The sequence below is a fragment of the Hippocampus guttulatus genome, chromosome 21, assembly GCF_054856545.1.
Source record: "Hippocampus guttulatus isolate MCC_2025c chromosome 21, RoL_Hgut_1.0, whole genome shotgun sequence".
Lineage (NCBI taxonomy): Eukaryota > Metazoa > Chordata > Actinopteri > Syngnathiformes > Syngnathidae > Hippocampus > Hippocampus guttulatus.
Window position 1 is genome coordinate 6,006,271 of NC_141281.1, and position 23,241 is coordinate 6,029,511.

The 23,241-nt window shown below is 41.1% G+C and overlaps 3 protein-coding genes across 10 annotated transcripts; 2 read left to right on the plus strand and 1 right to left on the minus strand.

The window, feature by feature from the left end:
• Window positions 1–614: 614 nt before the first annotated feature.
• snx16 (sorting nexin 16) lies at window positions 615–9,050 on the minus strand. Of its 6 annotated transcripts, XM_086102220.1 has the most exons (9): window positions 8,646–9,050; window positions 8,016–8,102; window positions 6,865–7,013; window positions 6,686–6,755; window positions 5,333–5,469; window positions 5,098–5,208; window positions 4,556–4,661; window positions 4,377–4,418; window positions 2,481–2,584 (listed from the first exon to the last, which is right to left on the minus strand). In XM_086102220.1, the coding sequence occupies exons 1-8, from the start codon at window positions 9,048–9,050 to the stop codon at window positions 4,413–4,415; spliced, it is 1,071 nt and encodes a 356-aa protein (XP_085958346.1). In that variant the 3' UTR covers window positions 2,481–2,584; window positions 4,377–4,412. The 6 variants fall into 6 exon arrangements, 4 of the variants coding, with proteins under 4 accessions (XP_085958348.1, XP_085958347.1, XP_085958349.1 ...); XR_015099026.1 differs by having other exon boundaries at window positions 615–2,584; window positions 4,382–4,661; XM_086102222.1 differs by lacking the exon at window positions 4,556–4,661 and having other exon boundaries at window positions 615–2,584.
• A 2,196-nt stretch (window positions 9,051–11,246) lies between these two features.
• On the plus strand, window positions 11,247–16,813 carry LOC147186857 (leukocyte elastase inhibitor-like). 2 transcript variants are annotated; one of them, XM_086101861.1, is made up of 10 exons: window positions 11,247–11,328; window positions 11,903–12,084; window positions 12,551–12,700; window positions 13,875–14,015; window positions 14,310–14,427; window positions 14,909–15,045; window positions 15,312–15,389; window positions 15,585–15,674; window positions 15,753–15,936; window positions 16,154–16,813. In XM_086101861.1, the coding sequence occupies exons 2-10, from the start codon at window positions 11,908–11,910 to the stop codon at window positions 16,390–16,392; spliced, it is 1,314 nt and encodes a 437-aa protein (XP_085957987.1). In that variant the 5' UTR covers window positions 11,247–11,328; window positions 11,903–11,907; the 3' UTR covers window positions 16,393–16,813. The 2 variants fall into 2 exon arrangements, with proteins under 2 accessions (XP_085957987.1, XP_085957988.1); XM_086101862.1 differs by having other exon boundaries at window positions 13,899–14,015.
• Window positions 16,814–17,469: 656 nt separating this feature from the next.
• Window positions 17,470–23,171, plus strand: LOC147186858 (leukocyte elastase inhibitor-like). 2 transcript variants are annotated; one of them, XM_086101863.1, is made up of 10 exons: window positions 17,470–17,596; window positions 18,185–18,366; window positions 19,136–19,219; window positions 20,136–20,273; window positions 20,694–20,811; window positions 20,960–21,102; window positions 21,685–21,762; window positions 21,885–21,974; window positions 22,041–22,221; window positions 22,428–23,171. In XM_086101863.1, the coding sequence occupies exons 2-10, from the start codon at window positions 18,190–18,192 to the stop codon at window positions 22,652–22,654; spliced, it is 1,236 nt and encodes a 411-aa protein (XP_085957989.1). In that variant the 5' UTR covers window positions 17,470–17,596; window positions 18,185–18,189; the 3' UTR covers window positions 22,655–23,171. The 2 variants fall into 2 exon arrangements, with proteins under 2 accessions (XP_085957989.1, XP_085957990.1); XM_086101864.1 differs by lacking the exon at window positions 19,136–19,219.
• The last annotated feature ends 70 nt before the right edge of the window (window positions 23,172–23,241 follow it).

The window sequence follows — 23,241 nt, forward strand, 5'->3', positions numbered from 1 at the left end:
AGCCTATAAATGTTAAAGCAGTCCAATAATTGTATCGGGCGGGATTTTGTGAAACTGATAAAGTTCAGAATATGTAAATTATTTTATGTATTTATATGAATAATTGGAGGAAAACACTGCCTAAATCCCAGTTTTCTGATATGAATGATCAGGCACTCATCTTGTTATCTTATTTGTGATAAACGAGGGACAAAATTTGAAAAACACAACGCTACGACAGCATATAGACATGCAACCCCTTATTATCAAACGTGCTTCAAACTAATATTCAATGTCATTTATTGAGCATGCATGCAGCTTGGTCATCCTGGATTCATTCCTGATTCAGTTACCGGTAGTTGTTTGCTACGTGACATTGTCAGAAAAAGGCCAAAAATGTTTTTTATTTTGCCAAATAAAAGCAGATGTTTGCAAATGTTTTATTCTGAACACAAAGATAATCAGTCAGCTTGCATGGAAGACAACAGAAGTCGGAGAATATTTACTGCTATGAGGCTGGCATGGGGCAGAGGAGACTTGGGAAGGCTTTCTTTCCCCTGCTTTAAATTACAGCTTCGGGCCTGCCATACAGCAATTGCTATACTTGATTAAAAAAAATAATAAGACATGAGAAATGCAAGAAAAGATTTTTTTAAATATGTGCAGACAACACATCATTCCATTTAAAATGTGTGACTCAAGCTAGCCATGTACGGTTTTATGAAAACATTTCAGAGCCGCACCACACAAACACAAACAAACCAAAATTAGAAATGTGGGGTCAGCCTCTCAATCGGCATACACACAATTAGCAAAATATCTCGCTCAAACTTATACATGCGTGTGGCATTTAAAACACGCTTTCCTTTAACCTTTATACAGCACATGGTGGTTTGATATACAGTCGCACGTTCTCTATCCAACGCTACAGCAACCCACCAAACGGAAACACATGAAAAACGTTAAAGGCACTTCATTCTATAAATAAGCAAGTAAAACAAAATCTCACTGCACAATAAACCGTATTGATATGAATGGCAATGCAGAGGCGGTTCAGAATAAAGACAGATTCTGTGAGCAGAAAGGCATTTATTTCTCTCTCTCAAACGAATACACTCGAACACAGTCCTAAAAGCACATCAACGATTATTAAGTGTTATTGTTACTCTTTAAAGTGCTTCAAGCCACTGTTTCCAAGGCCCGTCTCGGAGAGTCACAGCAGCTTGTCATCACACATTCCTCTCAAAGACCAAGACTGTTTCAAAATAAAAATAAAAATATACATATGGCTTTGAGGATGCAACAACCTTAGCAATAGGAAAAAGTCAGCAAGACTGCAAACTTTTTTTTCCTTTTCCCCGCCACCGTTTTGCAAGCAAAAATCAATAAAGCTAAAGCTGCATTATTAAAGTGACGGCCATTCTGAGTCACTATCTTTTATTCCACATGTAATAATCGATACCCGTCACAGTTCGCTAGGAGGTTATTCTTCGCCAACTTCCTGTTTGGAAGCTCATTGCAAGGGGAGGTAAAGTGTTGTAAACATTTTTTTGCACTTGATCTGGCTTTGCCTACCGAATGCAGATGCAGTGCGTGAGACTGGAATGTGACAGACAGACATGAGAAGAGCCAACTTGCACTTGGTTGCCTCGAATTTCTCAAAACGATTTTCCCTCCATTGTTGGTTTTGATACATCATGTTCCAGTGATGCGTTCGCCTGCAAGCTTGGTTATGACATTTTGAGTCTCCAATTAATCAGACATTACCTGAAAAACTGGGAAGCAGACTGAAGCACTTTGATGGTTAAGGTGGTCTAAAATCTGCTTTTCAGATGTCGAGGTCCGTCTACACTTTTAATGGAGGTTAAAGTAATGGCACGGAAGTATGAGCGCGCATTAAAAGAAATATGTCGACCCGTCGAGTTTTCACATCTATATGGGGGTGTTTGTCTGCTTTAAGGGGCGGGTTTCTTTTTCAGAGGTTCGCTTAAACTGATGAGATGATGCACGTTTATTTATAAAGTGACACACCGGCTATTAACGTCTTCAACTTCTCTTTTTTTTGGGAGGGGCTGGGGGAAGCCAAAGGTTTGGCTTTGAGTCACCAGGATGGATAAATTAGAAGGAAGGTAGACAGCCAAATAGTTCACGGTCACAGAAAAGGTGTTGAAGTCGTATGAAACGCTCAGCGATTCCAGATATTATTGTTGAAAACGCAGCCTTCAGAATTTCTAATCTGAGCATCGCAGTTAAGATCCCATGACCCGTCACAAGGAGACCGCGCGAGAAAATGGAAACGAACTGAGGCAGAACCAGGAAGTTCTCTTTCAAAGATAAGCAAATTCTAGCCGCAGATTTTCAACAAAACCTTTGCGTTCACCCAAACCCTGACGCTTAGGGAATGGGGGAGAGGGGGGTCAAGCTGCTGATGGACATGGCTTGAGTCGTATGGTGAGAGGAGGAGGAGGAGAAGGAAGACCGGTGTTTTTAATAATCCATCTTTCGTTAGTCCAGCTGGACGACCTGGATGATTGGCGGAGAGGCGCTGAGTGACGGCCCGCACCAACAGGCGGACGATCGCCCCAGATGGACCTGACACATGCCACTGGAGAGCAACGAGCACAGATGAGTCATTGAACGTGACACTATCTAGGGGACATTTTGACATGTGGGCAAGCACTGGACAGCCACGAAAAGAGCAAATTCTGCCAACAAGGCCTCCGTTAAATGGCACAAGAGAAAGACACATTCATCGCAAGCAAACATTTGCATATTCTGATGGGGTGTCGCCGCTTCAAGACGTCGGATGGGGTGAAAAAGCAGAAAGCGGGAACGCCGAGGCTTGCAGCTCTCACATCAGGCCACCATGAGCAGATGGTCATGTGTTAGTCAGACGTGATGGGACGGAGGAACAGATACAAACACAGAGCGTAATAAGAATACACACCGCGGTTGGAGTCAAATCATTTTCAGATTAGTCAGTTGACTACATAGGAAAAACAAGCAAAAAGCTATAAATTAAAAATAATAATAATAATAATGTGAGCTCAAAGTCCCACCCGGGTCATATGGGGTGCCCAAGATGAGGATTTAGAGGAGCGCATGCACCCATCTGAGTACTGACGTGGCCGTCAAACAGTTACAATTAGTAACAGTTACAGACAAACGGTTTCTCACCAGTGGCACTGCACCAGCGGTTGCGCTGTGCTTTTAGATGTAGGACCCCCCAAAAAATATTTGGTCTGTTGCACTGTGGTCCGTTCAGTTGAAACCAACTTCACAAGGAGCTTCCATGAATGCATGTGAAGGCGTTCCAGCATTTGTGGAATCTGTTTGCACTGTTTTACATACTTGCCTTCGACGTAACGCATCGGGCAGAGGAGAAGTGATCACAAAGGCAAAACAAATTTTGAGATAATAGGGAGCAATCTACCACAAATTACAAGTAAGGGTGCTTTAACCCTTATAGTCCACATTCCCTGGTCCAAATCTGTTCAAGGGTTTGTAAAATTTCTTCTATGGCGGCAGATTGCAACGTTGAACTGGGCCAGTTTGTTTCATGTCTCATGTGATTGCCTGAGGCAGATGGAGTCCACCCCCACCCACCTCCCCAAAAAAACCTCGTGGTTGTATTGGACTGGTGAAACACAGTCATGTGACACCACCCAAGGCAGAAGTCTCTCTGACAAAACCAAACACGAGTGGAGTGGAGTAAAACTACATTTTCTTCCTAAGAAGAATGTGGCATTAAAACAAGTGCCCAACCGATATGGATTTTAGTTTTTTTTTTGTGGCCAAAGCCGATGCCCACATTTGACAGAAGAAAATTCTGATAACTAATCAATTGTCTGATTATTAACACACAAAAAAAGTAATTTTTGGGTCCCTTTATGCAACGATAAAAATATGAATTATTACACACAGATCATGTGACAATAATGTGTCTTATTTGTTTAACTTTGCAATAGAAATGTGGAAACGTGTTATGGTATTAAAAGAGCCAATGTTGACCAGCCCGAGTTAAAACTACTCTGAAAAGTAACGTTTCTCAAAAAGAATTACTTTCCGTCAATAAATCGAACAGAGTAAATGTGCGGTGTTACGACGCACCTCTGTTTCACACCAAACCTCACAAACCGGCGTTCTACGGTGATGATGGCTGATAAGCATAGTACAATGTGGCACTGCGCTATAATATGGTGAACTTGAAAAGATTTGACCCCAACCTACAAAAATGAGATAATGATTTTCTCTTAAAAGCAAGTATCAACATTTCTCACCCCATATACACAAAACGGTGACAGCAGTAAAGTGCGGAATGCATGTTAATGTAGAGAGGAAGAAAAAAAAGACAGAAGCCCAACAGGGGTAGCCTGCAGAACTGCCAAATTTAGTACCTCACATGTTCTGGACTCTGCTCTCAGATTGGGGCCTCATGACTGCAGGATGCGATTGTCAAGAGCAGAAGGGATGGTAAAGAAAACAACACATTTGATCTTCAGAAACATAATCGAAGTATGATAGAAACAGCGCTTAAAAAACAGAGTGCCGAGGGTGACTCATCCAGATTTTGTACCCATTTCGCTATTTTTGATGAACTTGAGACAAATTGCCAATGCCGCTTTGCTGATTCGCTTTCATCGACGGCCCATTTAACTTGCGAGGAAAATGATGTCGGACATCTGTTTAACAGACACAATAGATTTGTGAAAACCACAAATTGATTCATTTCTTTGGCGTACTGGTTGCATCTGCTCTGGAACCAAACACATTTATCATTGCATGTATTCCGTAGAATGATGATTCATGTCTGTGTGACAACATACGGCACGGACCTGATGTAATTCATTCGTGGGCCAAACTGCTTTTTCACATGACTAAAGTAAATCTGTGGGTTGTTGGTTCTTTTAATCTGAGAATCATTTTATCAAATCAGATCAGAAGACTTGCTGGAAAGTATTGGAATGCTGCATGAAGATTGACGCGGCTGAGGCATTTGGCTCATTAAATACACTGTAAATAAAATACTTGCGCGTGTGCATGTTTGCATTTGTTATGCTCGTGTTGGCCACCGGTGATGGATTTTATCTGGTGCTCTCATGCGTTTCGCTTCTTTACCCGGGGTCGCTCGGCATGTCCTGATCGGCCTCCGCCACAGATGATTCCACACTGCTCTCGCTGCCTTGCACTGATCGGCCGCATGGAGACTGAGAGGTCACACGTTCACCACTGACAGCCCATGGGAACACAAACCGAGACCGTTGTGAGTGATTTATGTTCATAGAGCATATTATGAGCGGTGTAAATGAAATCCAGAAAAAATTGCGGAACGCGTGTTGATTTTCCAACTGACTTGATATGCTTTTCCATGAGCAGAATGGCCCGCTCTTTCTCCTCAAGGCTGCTCTTGAGCGAGGCAATTTCTTTTTGCTTCTCCAGAAGTTCTTTCTGAAGACGGTAGTTGCTTTCTTCGAGAGTCTCGCAGAAAGCCTTTGAGGTGGATGAAAGAAGGGGACAAAAAGCAGTGTTTGGCTTTGAAATGCTCTGGTTGTATGTAAGCAATAAAAAAAATTGCCACCGGCCTTGGTTATGTTAATAGGTGTTGCACAACTCTAAACTTTATTCAGACTGTTTAAGTTGTGACAGGCGTCAATGATACGAGGTGGCGGGATACAGCGCTGAGATTGTCAACAATCACTTTTTATTGTCAGCTTTGGCCGTGAATGTGGTGTGCAAAACACTAACTGTGATGCGTAGTTCCAGAATTTGCACACGACATGTGGCTCGAACAGAGTAGCAGCAGATCTTAAACAACATTTATCATAAATTGTGTTCCCAGCAGTGGTGCGAAGTGGCTGGTGAGTCTGGAAACTTCAACGGCACAATTACGTTTGGAACATGGTCGTCATGGATACGTCCCAGCATGTGACCTTCTAATGTGGTTCCTAACATTGGTTGCATTCTGTCAAGGCATTCCACAGTTGTCAGTACGAGGTTTGGGGTTATAAATATTGCTGCTTCAATGTTGGACAACATGTAGTTTTCTCTCAATAACTACTTCTCTTCTGGGACCAAAAGATGCAAAAGAGCCATTGTTCACTAAGACACTCTCCAAGCATTGGGATTTGGAGAAAAGAAAATTGAAGGGGCCGAGCATCTTGTCTGCAATACATCGAGGAGATCAGCCTTCTGAGGCCAGTGCCAAGAAAGTCAAGAATTGTTTTGGTTGAGGCCAACACAAATTTCCTGTCGAGTCTGATTCCTCTGGCTCGCATAGGATTGCCGGTCAAGTTCAAATATATGCTTTTATCGAAAACTTTTTCAAAATGTACTGCCTGCCATGTGAGATTTCATTTCACAGCGCCCAAAAATCAATAGAAATTTGAGGGAAAGGAAAACAAAAAAAACCCCATCCCTGTCAGACCTAATTGTTAGTGATGGTCTGATTTTTTTTTTTTTTTGTGGGGGTCCGGGGGGCTGTACTTTCTTTCATGACAATAGCATATGGATAATTCTCCTATAATTTTCTCAGAAAAAATGATTCAAACAAGAGACAATGTCAACATTATGACACAATCTTCAAGCCCCAGATATCTGCCACAATCAGCAGATAAATATGTCGGTAGAATATAAAGTTGCATTTATATACACCACAGAAAATCAGACCACACAAACCTCTTTGCGGCGCATGCCAAGACTTACTTACCCTGCTCTCCTCCAAACTATCGAAGGGCCCCGGCGGCTCATCCAGACATAAAAACTCTCTCACTGATTGGCTGTCAAAGACAGTGGCATGATCTCAGTGTTACTCTTTGTGTTCAACACAGAAAAAAAAGATCACATTGAAACAAAAAGAGATTTCAACAGTACGGTTGTGTCACATACCAGTTGGCAATGTCCTTGTGCGCAACTAAGTTTTGCAAAAAGGCCTGAAGACCCAACTGTCTGTCTTCCAGGAAGTCGCTGTCATAGTTGTCTTTAAACCACCTTTTCGGAGGCAGCGCAAGCCGAAAGCCTGGAAACGTCTCTTTCAACTACAGCAAAGCGCACAAAAACAGAGAAACTACGATGTATTGATCCACAATTGATTTTTAAAATGCACCGACGAGAAAGGACATTCGTAGGACATAAACAGGTTTGTTCAGTAGATACGCATCACTTCTTACCAGTATATTGCTCCCATCTTCTGATTGGATCGGTGATAGTTTATTGCTATTATTTTCTTTTGAACACGCTCATCAATGATAGGCCGCCGAAATTACGATCGCCTTTTCTGTACTCTTCTCCCAACTGGTACTTTTGAACACTGAGACCGAGATGATTCTGTGGAAACTCTCTGCAGGCCACGGCTTGTGCTTTAAGATGTGATGACAAAAATGTCAGGCAAAGACCATGAAAAGGCTGAACTTTAAACAGGTGGTAATCGGGCGCACTTTAAATGGCAGCGGACGTGGGCGGAATCCAAATTCATGTAAAATGCTTAAAAAGGAAGCCGTGGTGTGCACGGCGCAAACTGGCGCCAGCCACACATCAGGAGACTAAAACGCATGTTAGGAGTAACTTGCTGTTTATTTCAAATACAGATTTTGACTTTATGCACAGAAATCTGGTCACGGAATAAAGCCTGAACGAAATTACACCCGCGGGTGCACGCACACAAAATAGTTCCAAAATACTTGATATGCTAGAATGACGAATCAAGACTTTGGGGTAAAAAGATAAATTGTTCATTTGTGCACATTTGTAGCGCAACTGTGGAAAAAGCAGAGGGAATTCCATTTGTTGCAGACTGCTGATTTGTGAACAAACTGTCCTGCTCGCCAAGTCAATTCAGGGCAGTTGACTGTTTGGGAATAGTGGGCTTCTTTGTTTAGCTATAAGCACTTCCAGTGTGCGATCCAAAACAAAACAGACTGAGAAAACAAAAGGCGTAGTTGCAGTCAAATCCCCCAGGGGTTATAGCGTTGCGAACTTGATCTCCACGTGGCGAGTAGTATTTCCCTCCATGTATTAACAAACATGCGCTGACAACGCACCTTGTCGTTGAGTCGGGAAAAGTCGGCGAACCTCCTGAAAATAACCCAGCTCTCATCTGTGGATTTCCTGACCAGGACTTTATATACCTACAGCAAATTGCAGACACCACACACAAGGCACGCATGTTTACAACTGCAAATGATATTTTTGGCCGTGTCAACATTGAAATAGACAATGAAAGAATCGTCAAATTAATCGACGACGACTATTTTGATATTAAAATCAGTGTTCAGAGCGATTGTTTGATAGTTGAAATCCTTTGATCTCAGCCCAGTAAATATTCTGATTTCTGGAATGCTTTTCTGTTTGATCAAAATAAGATATTTGCAAACATCTGCTTGCACTTTGGCAATTACTGAATCATAATCAATTTCAATTGATAAATATTTAGTCAGTCTAATCTGGAAAATGAATCAGTATTTGCAGTCAAGTGTGAATAACCCATAACTGACATGTAGTTCAAGTATCCTCAGCAGTGTATATCAAAACTAATAGCCTTTTGCATTAATCCAGACCCAAGAAATAGCGCTCAGTTTCAAAAATTGCAGAGTACATCACTCCCGTTTTGTTGAAATATGAAAAAACGTATCTTCCAGATGTCACATGTAACTAATTCTTAGTTTCTGTACCGTAAACTTTGACCTCTCCTCCATGATCTCGTATCCAAGAACAGTTGGGGTGATTGGCCTCTCCTCTCCTCCTCCGTGTTGGCTCTCTAAAGGAGCCGAAATCGAGCGGGGGCAACTCGAATACACTATCGAGGGCTCGAGAGTCCTGTTTTCTCTTGACAGCGTGACGGGGCTCCGGAGAGGTGTTGGCATCTGACTTCGAGTGTTTCTGTCCGAGCAACGGGACTGACGTTGAGAACTACCGCATCTTTTTTCACGCTCGCCCACTACTGAGGATGAAGGCTCTGAGCTGCTGGAGACGCTTCCTAGCGAGGAAGCTCTTGGTGGCCTTCTCAGCTTTTTACTGCCACTCGATGATGAGACTCTGTCCAACGGTACTGGGACAGGCACAAATGGTGATGCCATCCCCTTGTGAAGTGACCGTCACCGCCGTCCCAACGTGATGACTTGCCTCTGTCGTACAGATTGATTCGGAAGCCTGACAATAATGCTCAGTCAGAGGTGCTGGCGAAGACGGTCAACAACCTGGAGAAAAATGTTACAAAATGTTTTACATGTACACTCGGCCGCTGTACTACCTCATGCAATTCATAATAAATAAATCAAAGAAGTCCACATTCTGTGTGCAGAGTGGGAGAAGCATACAAATAATATTGTGGTCAACTTTCCTGTTCATGCTATGTGCGTGTGTCCAATTAGCAATCAATATTCCTCCAAAGACCATACTAAATGACTTCTGCTACTCTATGACATTTCTGAACACAATTAAGCCAACTTGGTATATTAGTTGGATAACTATGTGTTATAAGTGCAGCAAGACTAGTTGTGGGCATGTTGATGCTACGAGTCGAGTACAGGAGGATACTAGTGCATGGTACATGTCAAGTCGTTGGGCCTAGTAGAGCTACTCATGCAGCACAGTGGTTTACAAGCGACGTTGAATTGTGTACTAATGCCCCAAAGGTGAAACTATCAGTAGAAGAAACGTTTTGCAGCTTATCCGAACATCTTGTACAGGATATACAGGCACCCGCCCCCCTCCGACTCGCACCAAAATAAATCACTTTACGTAGTCGTGACGTGCATTGATGCCTTACTGATCAGCTGAAACCGACTAGTCGACGTAACGACCCGTTTGCTGATCACTAATAAGCATCTGTTCACGCTGCAAGCTAGCAAGTGCAATCAGTCACCAGTCAAATCACACCGAAAATATTAAAACAGTCGAGTAGGCAAGTAACTTTATACTAAGGCCAAATCAAAATACAACTCTTGCTGTTATCATCCAGGAGTATTTTCGAAATGAATTCAGAGTTGTGGGCACATTACAAGACCATGTTAGCTCGTAGACTAGCATGTGTGGATATTGGGCACAGTTCAAAAGACGAATACCACAATGTCTGACTTACCCTAAGGCAGGTAAGGTGCCCCTTAACTATACTCAGGCAGCCGGGCATGTGATTGTCTTGTTGTTGTTTGTCCATTTCACATCGCAGAGTCATCTGCTCTTCTGTATCATGTTAGCATACTCGAGTATCAGTGCACAACTGCAGTGACTTACTACAGCCACGCGAGGGTAGTAAAAACACGCAAGTGGCTCCCGAGAAGGTCCCATTGGTTGGGGTCATGGAGTTTGGAACGGCTGAATAAAGCACAAGGTCACGAAATCTCTGTATTACTTGATCACATATGTCAAACGCCTCACTCCGACATCACGTCCCGTCATTTTCTACCCGAGGATATGGCTGTCCTGAAAGAAATCAGTTGAACTATCGAAATTAAAGCCCAGACATGTCAGACATATAACCATTATTTCTTATGATTTTAAACTGACATTGAAATCAGTGTCAAAAAAGCAGAACAGAAAATGAATGGATGGATTTTATGTTTCAATGTACTTTGCATTAATATACATCTTAAATATACATAGATAGACAATATGCATCCATATCCATGCAACCCTGATCAACCCTGGATTTGTTTGTCTTTCAAAACATTTGGAATAATTACTTCCAGATTCTAAACGGCCACGATCATTAAACCGGCAGTATATTGTAATGTTTAAAATACAAATTTCCCTTGACTTGGAAATTCTTTTTTTGGGGGGGGGGCGGTAAAGGTCAACAATTATTGAATTCAGGTGCCATCATGTAATGATCAATATATGATTATAGTTTATACCTTGAGGATTTCACCGTTATAACGAGCCATTTGTGTAACCGTAACCCTGATGTGGCCTTTGATGAAAATGCACTCAACACCCCTTTACTAGATAAGCTGTCCTTTTACTATTATGAGTGGATGCTTAATTTTACATCCCATTTAATAAGAATGGTAACGTTTTGGTTAAAAGGTTACCTCTGCATTTGCTCTTAATTTAAAAAAAAATTAATTTCATAGTTGACATGTTCTTTGAATGGCAGTGCATTTCATATATTTCCAATATACCAGATGTATTTCTATTTGTTCGCTAAACTTACCCTGCTCAGCGTTTTTGGCAAAACAAAGCCGGGGTTGAGTTTGACTGTATCACAGACGAGACCCATTCCACTGCTGGGTGTGAATCAGTTCTGTCTGGAAGGAACTAAATCTATTTGGGTGTGGCAATTGTGTATAATAGCGCAAAACGAGTCAGTCACAGCAAGTTTTCCTTGATAACTCGTTGTCTTGAGGCACACTCTCTGTAAGTACAGCGTATCATCCTTATAAAGATACAGATATGAAAATGGAAACAATTTACAGATAAAATATAGTAAAACATTTGGATTGAGTGACTCACGTGATTTTAGTGCATTGCGAACGAAGGTGGAAACGAATTGTAGTTCTTGACTGAAATTTTCAATTGTTCCATTCACGAAAAGAAACATAATTCATTCGGTTCTTGAAAATAGTTCATCGATTTTTAAATCATTAAAGCCTTGCAATGTTTTCACATCGTTGTCCCTTCAATTTTCACAGTGAGAAGGGTACGGTAATTGTTGTAGTTGCTTTACAGTGAGTGCAAGAATAAGTTCGAATGCATTTATGTTAGATTTTTTTTTACATCCACAAAAAGGTTGTTTTAATTAAAATGTGTTTATTTGTATACCACCACTAAGTAGACTACTGACTGATGTGAGGCTATGCTGTCTGTCATTGCCCTTAGTTTGCAGAAGTCTTAATGATAATCTTAACATATATGTATGCATGCATGAAAGGATGTGTCAAGCTGCGTGTCATTCTGAGAAACGGTGCGCTTCCTTTTGTCTTTCTCTCAGGCGCAATGGCATCAGCAAACCCTCCGAGCGAGGCCAACACAATGTTCTTCTTGGCTTTGTTCAAAAAGCTCAGTGAGGAGAACATGGCGGAAAACATCTTCTTCTCCCCATTCAGCATCTCCTCAGCCTTGGCCATGGTGATGCTGGGGGCCAAGGCGAACACAGCCACGCAAATGTCGGAGGTAAGAGGCACATGCGTTGTCATTTGTGCAAAGCAACAGTCCACCATATCGGCAAACATGTTGATGCAGGCACACATTGTGTGCAACTGGATGTGTACCGACCTGCGTGGCCGATGAGTTGTATTGCAACAGAAAAAAATGAGGTGTGGAATCAGGTTATGAATTGTATTACGTGCAGTTTGAAATCCTCAAACAGAAAATTAAACCCCAAGTAATGTCATTGCTTTCCGATACTGACCTCACGGTGGAGTTACTGAAGTTGAACAATTTGGAGTTGAGACAAAATGGAAACATTTGTTTGTGTCACTTTAATTTAACAAAAGGGTTTAAAAAGTGCTTGTCTATTGTTTCGATTGATAGGAAAATACAATCATATTTTATGACCACTTTATTGAGTAATCCAGGTAATTCCAAGGGTTCACGGGCATTTCCTTGCAGCTCTATATGACTCTGATTCTGTCTACAGGTCCTCTGCTTCACCAAGACAAAGCAACCGACGGAGGAAAATCAAACACAGATGATGATGCAGTCTCCAATGCAAATGCAAATTAGGACGCGAGAGCAGATGCGGATACAGCTGCAACACTCCACCAAGCTGCCATTATATCTAAAAAAGGTGTGAATGCCAACTGTGATGGCTTTGGTTGTCTGACATGTGACGGTAACTTTAGGCAGCTTCAGGCCGCCAAGAGGAGAAATTCCTGTTCTGTGACTCTAAGTATGAGACTGAGTGTGTGTGTGTGTGTGTAATAATTAGACTTGGCAACTAAACTGGGAAACAGTCAAATGGGGTAGAAAATCAATGGCAATCCGGTGAACTATTCAACATTTTTCAGTTTCCTGGACTTCTCTGTGCAAATTTTCTCAGCAACAAGTGATTGCACACAACATAGAACGACACACTCTACACACAAACCTGAAAATGTCATGAAAGTCTAATGAACTGGATTTAATTTTAAAATTCGGTGGTAACCTGACTTAAATGTGACCCGACTGAAACATTGTTGTTGTTTTTTGAAGATACAAGCCATCGCAATTGCAATTTTTCTTGTTTGTTTTGACTTGTGAGCACAAATTCAAGGTACGAGCACCAGATACTGGCAGAGAAGTCAACTACATGCATCAAATTGGCAGATATTTATTGCTATACCTGTCAAACTAAAACGAGCTCAGTGGTGACATACAATTTAAAACACCACAGACAGGCTAATGCGTGTAGCAACACATTTGAACACAAACATTATCGGCCAAAAATATAAGACTCTTCATATTCATGTAGTCTTCATCATCTGCGGAAAAACTACTAATATTACTGCAGATTACTAAGTGGGCGTGACACTGTGTGTGTATGTATAATTGTATTCTACTGACCCCTAATGGCCAGGGCGTACACACCACAATAAGCACTTCGTGGGGTTAGAAAGTGTTCATGACAGCGATCATTTAAAATGACACTGTGAGATCTTGGTTTCTGGTGATTTTGGTTTCGCTTCTGCTCACATAATCGATGCATGCAAGCACAATAAAAAGTTTTACAGTGTGGGAGGCATGATCCCCTGTTCATCAGTGTCAAACTCAGGTCCTGGAGGGCCGCTGTGCTGCATGTTTTCCAAGTCTCCCTGTTGCAACACACCTGATTCAAATGAACAGGTTCAATGTCAGGCTTCTGCAGAGCTTGCTGATGATCTGATCATTTGAATCAGGTGTGTTGCAACAGGGAGACTTGGAAAGCATGCAGGGCAGCGGCCCTCCAGGACCTGAGTTTGACACCCCTGCCTGTTTGCTCACAGGTTCTGCAACGCGACGATGGTGAGGATGACGTCCAAGCTCACTTTCAGCAACTTTTGACCGAATTCAACAAGACAAGCACTGGGTACACTCTCAGCCTTGCCAACAGGCTGTATGCGGAGCAAACATACACGTTTGATAAGGTGTGTGTTCTGCTTCGTATCATTTGGAGTAAATTATTGATAGTATTTTGCACACAACGACTGACTGCATTTTTATGCCCAAATGTAAATCACTTATAATGATAGCAGCAGGCAGAAACCAATAAAAATATAGAGGCAACTGATTGATTTGTTATCTGGTATACTCGTCACACTTCTTTCTTTGAAAATAAGCAATGTACAGTAGAACCAGAGAAAAACCTTTTGGGCAACAAAATATTGTTAAAATGAGAATTTGATTGTTTGTGCAGCGTTTCACGTTGTAGTACGTTCCAGGGCTACCTTGCGGAAACCAAAAAGTACTACCAAGCCGAACTGGAGTCTGTGGATTTCAAGAATAATGCAGAAGTGGCCAGGGTCAACATTAACAACTGGGTGGAAGAGAAAACACAAGGTGCTGTGCCTTCATTGACATACATTTTATCGATTGCCAGGCAGGCACACGTATTGTTTATGTTTTGTTGTTGATGTTTTGGCAATACATCATGCCATTACATTGTTGTTCTCTTGTAACGTAATGTTGTTTTATGCATCTCTATATGCTCGAAAGATTTTTTAAATATTGTGTTGTATGGTAGTGTTGCTGTGATTATGTCTACATTTTTTTTTCAGCACGATACAAAGGAGTGGCCTATTTTTTAACTCTTTATACCCGTGCAATTAGCTATCCTTGGCCGACATTATAACTTAAAATATAATTTACCATTTTACAACAATAATTTATCATTTAAAAAAAATAATCATCAACCTTCATCTGTCCCATTGTTTCATGTGCTTTGCGAGCTAGATTTTTCTTCAACATTCATGCATGTGCTGCATCCGCATTGAGATCTCATATACAAAATGTAATGTTAAATGTCAATAACATTAACCAGGTAAAATCAAGGACCTGCTCAAGAAGCTGGAAAATGGCACCAGGATGGTGCTGGTCAACGCCATCTATTTCAAGGGCAAATGGAACCAACAGTTCAAGGAGGATTTGACTGTTGAAGCGCCGTTTAGAGTCAATAAGGTATCATTTTTGTAACGATGAGGAACATGAATGTGCTTACTGAATCGTACACTCTACACCTGCAAGTTCATTTATTTTAGGCTGGCTCTGTATCAACAGCATCCATCTAGCCATAGTTAAATTAAATCCCAGCCTTTCTATGTGGTGTTTTCTGGTGTATAGTCTAAATGATTAACTATTGTTGAAAACAACTATTAATAATGAACTACAAATTCTCAGATGTGTAGTTTTCTAATATATATTTTCACTTTTCTTTTTGACTTTAGAATGATACTAAGCAAGTCATGATGATGTACCAGAACAGTAAATTCAACTTCAACATCATCCCAGAGTTAAACTGCCAGGTAAGAAAACAACTTTTGGTGTTTTTTTTTCTTTCTTTCTTTTTCTTATCCATCGGTTCCCGACCAAGATTGATTAAACCAATCAAAGTCTCATACTCATAAACTCAATCAAGTTTGAGAACAAGAATGAAATTATGTCTTTGCGGATGAAAATATCAATTTTCTTTAAATGAACATGTAAATAACTTTGGACAGGTCCTAGAAATGCCTTACGAAGGGAAGGATGTAAGCATGCTTATCTTCCTGCCCAATGAAATCGAGGATGACACAACAGGCTTGGAGAAGGTAAAACACATTAGAAAAAAACAACACACAGAATATTAAACAACCTGAAATTTGGTTTGATAATTTTCACCTTGATAGTTGGAGCGGGAACTCACCTATGACACAATTATGAAGTCGACACAACCAGACAAGATGGAGATTGATGTTGAGGTCCAGGTGGGCCTGCCTCGATTCAAGCTGGAGATCACTTACAACTTGGAGGAAATCCTTTTCAGCATGGGCATGGTGGATGCTTTCGACGGCTCTAAGAGTGACTTCTCTGGTAAGAAGTGCATGAATCATGTCTGACGCATCATTCCCAAACTCACCAGACAAGAAAAACCAAAGTCCTTTTTGCATTGAAGCAATTAGTGGCGAATAAATACAAAAACAAACAAAACAGCACAATGCAAAACTAAATGTTGCTGTTGCACAGACGCAAATAACTATTGCTGAGTGCCATGTATAGACATACTGTATCTGTTTTGTTTTTGTTTTAGGCATGTCTCCAGCCAATGACCTGGCATTGTCAAAAGTCATCCATAAGGCTTTTGTAGAAGTAAATGAAGAGGGAACCGAAGCTGCTGCAGCCACTGCTGTCATTGTTATGGTAATCACCTCAGTAGGTGAACCTAAAGTCCCCAAAGTCTTCGTTGCTGACCACCCGTTCCTCTTCTTTATCCGACATAACCCTTCCAACACAATCTTGTTTGCTGGTCAATACACCACACCCGAGTGAGTTTGTACGGTGTATTTCTATAAATTCATTTACCAGAACTTTAGCTCTTTTATTTCATCATTTAATTCACCTCGCAGGATGAATAAAGTATCTCTTGATCCATCTATTTGGGGAAGAAGCAACTAGGTTCCCTCCAAACTGTAACCACGAATCCTAATTGTGTCGTGTGTTCGTCAGTCACAAAATTACGGAGCCCCTAAGGGGACATGGAAGGAAAAAAAATAAAACTGCGAGATCTCGCAAAGTATTCCAAAGTATTGCGAGATCTCGCAAAGTATTCCAAAGTATTGCGAGATCTCGCAAAGTTTTTTTTTCCTTCCATGTCCCCTTAGGGGCTCCGTACAAAATAGGAAGTATCTCTGCGATTTTCTTTCCTGGCGGTGGTAGCGAGAGAAGTTGAATAAATTTTCATGTGCATGTGCTTGTGTGTTTTGAGTCATTTGTATGCGCTAAAATCTCACAAACAACCACATTTCACAAGCAATTCAATAATTTTAAATCACTATAGAATTTTTACATGCAACATGAATTTGATGTTTGTACATTGTATTTCGTTAAATGCACTGCATTTCCTATAACACCTCTTTATCGATTTTCACATCTTCTTTCATATCTTTTTTTTTTATAAGAAATGAATCTAAAATACAGTGGCTTGCAAAAGTACATTTTGTCAAGCCACAAACGTAAATGTATTTCATTGGGATTTACTGATGCGAAGAGTGGAAAAACAGTTTTTTTTAAACATTTTGTAAAAATCGGAAGTGTCTAATAATAATAACAATAATATAATACATTTTATTCTTGCAATTTCACAAATGTAACTAAAATGCAATGATTTTAAAAAAGTGAAACTGTTCAGTTTATTTTTCCCTTTAGTTTTGGTGGCAAACATCAGACCAAAGTTTCACAGTCATCCCACAATTTTTTTTAAAATTCAAACAATGATAAAACATCTCTATCTTTTCTTTACATGTGTTTTCTGTCACGAATAAAAACAGTTTGTTTTTTTGTCTTCTTTTTTGACAAGTTTACAAAGGAGTTTTGCGCCGGATTGTTTCCTTTCCGCTTCCGTGATTACGTCATCAATGCGGAAGCTGCCTTTCGGGAGTTTATGGGCGTGTCAGTGTAAAAAAAATTGTATACTTGTACACTTGACAGCCGCCGTCACTGCGTTTACCGACTGCTTGAAGAAACGCGTCTGTCAGTAAGTAATTAATTCACTTGTGAACGAATTTCTACTTTATTCACAGCAAGCGTTCTGTCATTTATATACGTACTGTACAGTACTGTGCGGTAGCTCGAAATGTATCCAGCAAGTTGGTTAATTTTTCAAACAAATCATCAAAAATAAGATACGGTGTGAAATGTGCAGGTAAATTTGCAGCTGTGATGGAGTATGCACACGGTGCCACTGCAAAATGATCAGTTAATACCAACTGCCATGTAAATAAATATCAGCGGTGAAACAAAGTTTTTATGTCATATTCTCTCAACCTGTGTATGATTGCGAAACGAATACAGCAAGCAGCATTTGCCTCAAAGTCCATCTTTGAGTTTGAAGTCCTTTATTTTTACATTGTCTCACCGTTGAACTCTTGCAGACGTCTCCTCCCTTTTTTCCCCAGAACTGTATTTGGCCATGGATAAAATAATAGTGTGTGCTAACAGTAAATTTGATCTCAGGTGAACATCTGGAGTCTAGACTAGAGTATTTAACAGAAAATCGCAACTGTATAACAAACATTTTGAACTAATGGTTTGTTTTGTGCACTTTTCTTGTTGTTTTTTTCAGACACGATGGCGTCATCTACCCCTCTTTCCAAGGCTAACACCAACTTCTCTCTCGAATTGCTGAAAAAATTGGGCGATAATGACAAGACTGCAAATATCTTCTTTTCCCCCTTTAGCATCTCTTCAGCCCTGGCCATGGTGATGCTCGGATCGGGGGGCAACACAGCTGCACAGATGTCAGAGGTAGTAGACACGCACGCACACAAGCATGCAGACGCTTTTTTTTACGATAAGACTGCAGTATTACAGGACTTGAATTTATATTAGCAATATATTCTTGCACTGGTCCTCTTGATTTTTATGGATGTTAAAGGATAGTATGCCAAATATTGGTAAAGATTCACTGTCAAAAAACTCCCTCATTTCCTAATGTCATTTTTCACTATTGGCAGAATGTCGGCCCTGTCCTGAAAGCAACAGAGTGATCTATTCAGTAGCATTCGTTGGAATGTGGGTTGAAACTTGATTCTGCAAACACCAAGTGTGATTTTTACAAAAGGATTGCCAAAGTAAAGGCACACCCTGATAGCTCAGAGGTGCTGGATGCACTGTTTATGCGTGTGTGTACATGACTGCAAACAGTGTTTAGAAACATTCGGCATTCGGCAGAGACTTGACGCCTTTCATTAATTTAGAAATGTGTTTTTATTGGTGGTTGCAGTTGGCACGTATGTGTAATAGGGATGGCCACAGAAATGCAAGCTCAGGATTACATAAGTTTGCAGTGGCACAACCCCTTGTTTTGCAACATTTGCAACAGAATTAACCAGTCTCATCCAAACTCTCGTAAAAGGGCCTCTGGTGAACCCCAAATAAAGTTCAGCTGTTGTCATTTTCTTGCATGACAAGAATCAGGCATCTGAGCATTTTAAACTTTGAATTTTATTTTATTTTATACCCTGCACGCATCTTGATATCTAACTCAATGAACAATACCACTTGCACCCCACAGGTTCTCAATTTCACTGAGCGAGAGGCACGGCCAGAGCCAATGCAAATGCAAATGCAACAAGTCCAGTCCATGTTTCTGCCAAAGGTGGTAACATATACAAAGCAACTAGAATATTGGAAGCATGTGGAACACTTTACTAACTGCTGGCCTGGGTGGTGTTGGTTGAAACAGGGTGAATCCGTAGTGATAGGAAAGCACTGCTTGTCGGTCAGTCTTGCATAAGGGAGCAGTTTCATTTGTCATACTGTACGTTATACTTTGGCTTTTCCAGGGCTCCACACCCTATGGTGTTGCGTAATGTGAAAGAGTGAGACACTATCTTTTTCTTTCATGGTTTCTTCCTGGTGTGGCTGCTTAGAACTACATTTTGGTGAGAAACATATTTCTGCGATTTAACAATTGCACCATACAAAAAAAAACATGTCGATAGTTTTGTTAGGAGGGATTCATTCGCCACGAAAGAAGACCCACTGCAGGAGGTTGAGGTAAATGCATGCAGGCCTGTGCTTTGCCAGCTCCTCTGGGCAGCATTCCTCAGCTAATTGATAGTTTTCCATCCATCCATCCATTTTCTGATCCGCTTATCCTCACAAGGGTCGCGGGGCTGAAGCCTATCACAGCTGCCTTTGGGCAATAGGCGGGGGACACCCTGAACTGGTCTCCAGTCAATCACAGGATTGATACTTGTCCTCATTGTTTATTCGCAAAGTGCCCGTTTCGGAATCTAGCAGTATGTACTGTGCAAAGGGGCCTAACTCACAAATACTGTATAATACTTTTGTAAACAATCCCCCCCCATGTACATGAGGGCTTAAAAAGCAAAAATAACTTGGTGGTGGCATTGCATGTGCTTGTATCGGTGTCAAGGTTTCCTATCTTTCCATCTCTAACCATTGATTTTCATAGTATTTGCAGGTCAACGTAGGTACATGGCTATTCACTTATTAATTGGACAATCACCCATGTTACTGTCTGACCCATTGCTCTGTTGGTTCCACAGTGTCTGCAAACCAAAGGCCAGGATGAAGTTCATGCCAGCTTTGCCAAACTGCTGGCTGAGCTGAACAAACCAGATGCACAGTACGCCCTCAGTGTTGCCAACAGACTGTACGGGGAGCAGTCTTACCAGTTTGTTGAGGTATGTGTCGCAGCCTGCAACTCCTTCTTGAAGAAGTCAGGTTTTGTTCGCGCAAAGATGAGTGAAAGGGAATAAGAGTTACAGACCCAAATCTTACTTTTGTGTGTGTGTGTGTGTGTGTGTGTGTGTGTGTGTGTGTGTGTGTGTGTGTGTGTGTGTGTGTGTGTGTGAATGAAGGAAGGAAGAGGGAGGTGACTCCCGGCCAAACATTCCTCTTCTGTTACGTTAACAAGTGTACACAATTTAATAATGGCTCCGTGACAGTCAAAATTGTGCATCGTCTCTGTCAGGCCGGCATTCTTGATACAGGCCTTTGGACTGGATCTCGATAGAGTTTGCAAGTGTCCCTAATAAAATTGGTATTGTCATTAATGGTCATCATGGTGATTAAAATAAAACAAAAAATCTTCATGGTTTCAGACTTTCCTAGCAGAAACAAGGAAGCACTACAAAGCTGAGCTGGAGTCTGTGGACTTTATCGCCAACCATGAGGGAGCCAGGCTCAACATCAACCAATGGGTGGAGAAGGAGACGCAAGGTGGAGTTTACACACACTTACACAGACTGACCCTTTCCTCTTGATTAATCTTACCCCTTTATTCCATACCTTAAAAAAAAAAAAAGTGGTACACACTATTGAACTCACCGGCTGCCACTGTGTGGCCCTTCCCATTGTTGCTTTCCAGGTAAAATTAAGGATGTACTGGCCCGGGGTGTGTTGGACAGCATGACCAGGCTGGTGCTGGTCAATGCCATCTACTTTAAAGGCAACTGGGACAAAAAATTTAAGGAGACCTCAACACAGGACGCCAAATTTAGGATCAGCAAGGTAACGCACATTCTGGAGTTGAAATACTGACTCAGTTAGCAGAACAATGGGAACTTATTTGAAACTGTTGTGAGCTGCAATGTTTTCTTTTCCTTCCTGGTTTCCTGGTTGGGCTCCGCACCTCCACCCATTTGTTAAAAGCCTAGTACATACACAAGGACATAAAATTCATTCACTCATCGGAGTTAGAACTTCACAAAGTGGCAGAGTTGGGGTCAGACGTGTCAAATTTCACCTTGCATAATTGTAGGCGCGCCCATGTGAACAAACTGATTTAGTCTGACACAATGGAACAAAAAGGAGGGGGAACTTTGCTCTGAGTTCTTTGAACTGTTTCAACAACCAAGGCTCATGCGCAAAAAAAGGAACTAGTGCAGCAAAATTGCACTAATATTTAGTTACAGTATTTGCATTCAAAAAACAATCCGATTCATTGGGAAAAATAAATGGTCATTTTTCAGGAAGCAGCCGCTGAATTTATTTTTTTTATATTAATTTAGTTCATTGTTGTCTCCTCAAGAGCAAAATAACTACAAGACGGGGCATGTGATAACTCATAATCTTCATTGCTGTTATTTTTAGAATGACACCAAACCAGTGAAGATGATGCACCAGAAATCCAAATTCCCCCTCACCTTCATTCCTGATATCAACTGCCAGGTACTATGATCTTTTTCCACCCAAAACAACAACACAGACGTTTCATACTATCTTTGTGACAATTAAAGAAAAACACACATAGTGAAAAAACAAACAAACAAACAAAAATTTCTCTTGAGCAGGTCTTGGAGATGCCTTATGTAGGGAAGGAGCTCAGCATGCTCATCTTTCTACCCACTGACATAAACGACAATTCAACGGGTCTGAGTGAGGTAAGACACACAACGCTGTTCGCTTTGTGACGGACAAATTTAAACTTGGTTTCACATTGATCACAGATAGAAAAGAACCTGACCTATAACAACTTCATGGAGTGGACCCGTCCTGATATGATGGATGTAGTCGAGGTCCAGGTTGGCCTGCCTCGATTCAAGATGGAGGAGAAGTATGACATGAAGAATGTCTTGGTCAGCATGGGAATGGTGGATGCCTTCGACAGGGGAAGAAGTGATTTTTCTGGTAGGACTTGTGCCTGGAAAATCATAATCACTATCATGATCCAAAAACTGGCATTTAATTGTGATCTCTGGTCTGATCCTTGGTAGTCCTGCTTAAAACATAAACGGCGGTGCCTTCAGATGCGATTTGAATTTGACAGTTTCAACTGTCCCCAAACCACGTAAAATATGTTCGCTGTTGTGACTGTCTTTCTCTTCTGTTTTCAGGCATGTCACCTGCCAATGACCTGGTATTGTCAAAATTCGTCCACAAGGCTTTTGTCGAGGTGAACGAGGAGGGAACCGAGGCTGCCGCCGCGTCTGTTGCCATCATGTTGATGCGCTGTGCTCCGATAACACCCAGATTCATCGCGGACCACCCCTTCCTCTTCTTGATTCGACACAACGCGTCAATGAGTGTCCTTTTTGCTGGCCGATATTGCTCCCCTGTTTGAGCATTTTCGTGCTTCACTGCAAACGTTTTAATCTCTAGCATGGTTCCCTGCTAAAAAAAAACAAAACAAAACAGTATGGACCAGCATGGATTTTAATTTTTTTTTTGTTTTGCGCTGGTCTTGCTGGTGTTACCAGCAAGATTAGCAGCAAAAGCATAACAAAACAGCCAAGATTCTAACAGCCGATCCTTTGGTGCCAGGTGCCTTCCACTACCATTCTGTACTGCATATACTTTGCACATATTCTAAATTCAACCTTCCTAGGGCGTTAGGAAAACAAATTTCATTGTATAATCCCCATCACTCCATTCATTGTATGAAACCAAAGAAAATAATGAGATAAAGATATATTATCAGCACCTGTGGGATGTTGTAACCCCTATTAGGAATGTACGCTGCTGTACAGTTTGCAATCATTAACTAAAGTAAACATGGAAATATCAACAGCTCAACTATTCTATATTGTCGATACATAATCCTTTATGTATGCAATAAAAGTCTGTTTGAAAACACTAAATACCTACTGTTGTCATTTACACACAATTTATACGTTTACCAGTGTTGGTATCGAATACCTGTACTTCCAC

Bases quoted from the DNA above. Each gene is read 5' to 3' on its own strand.
- LOC147186857 (XM_086101861.1), top strand. From the start codon at position 11,908: ATGGCATCAGCAAACCCTCCGAGCGAGGCCAACACAATGTTCTTCTTG. The intron at 12,085-12,550 runs GTAAGAGGCACA...TTCTGTCTACAG, and splicing joins CAGCCACGCAAATGTCGGAG to GTCCTCTGCTTCACCAAGAC. The intron at 14,428-14,908 runs GTGCTGTGCCTT...AACATTAACCAG, and splicing joins GGTGGAAGAGAAAACACAAG to GTAAAATCAAGGACCTGCTC.
- snx16 (XM_086102220.1), bottom strand. From the start codon at position 9,050: ATGGCATCACCATTTGTGCCTGTCCCAGTACCGTTGGACAGAGTCTCA. The intron at 8,103-8,645 runs GTACAGAAACTA...AATTTGCTGTAG, and splicing joins AGGAGAGGTCAAAGTTTACG to GTATATAAAGTCCTGGTCAG. The intron at 6,756-6,864 runs GTATGTGACACA...TGTCTTTGACAG, and splicing joins CACAAGGACATTGCCAACTG to CCAATCAGTGAGAGAGTTTT.
- LOC147186858 (XM_086101863.1), top strand. From the start codon at position 18,190: ATGGCGTCATCTACCCCTCTTTCCAAGGCTAACACCAACTTCTCTCTC. The intron at 18,367-19,135 runs GTAGTAGACACG...TGCACCCCACAG, and splicing joins CAGCTGCACAGATGTCAGAG to GTTCTCAATTTCACTGAGCG. The intron at 20,812-20,959 runs GTGGAGTTTACA...GTTGCTTTCCAG, and splicing joins GGTGGAGAAGGAGACGCAAG to GTAAAATTAAGGATGTACTG.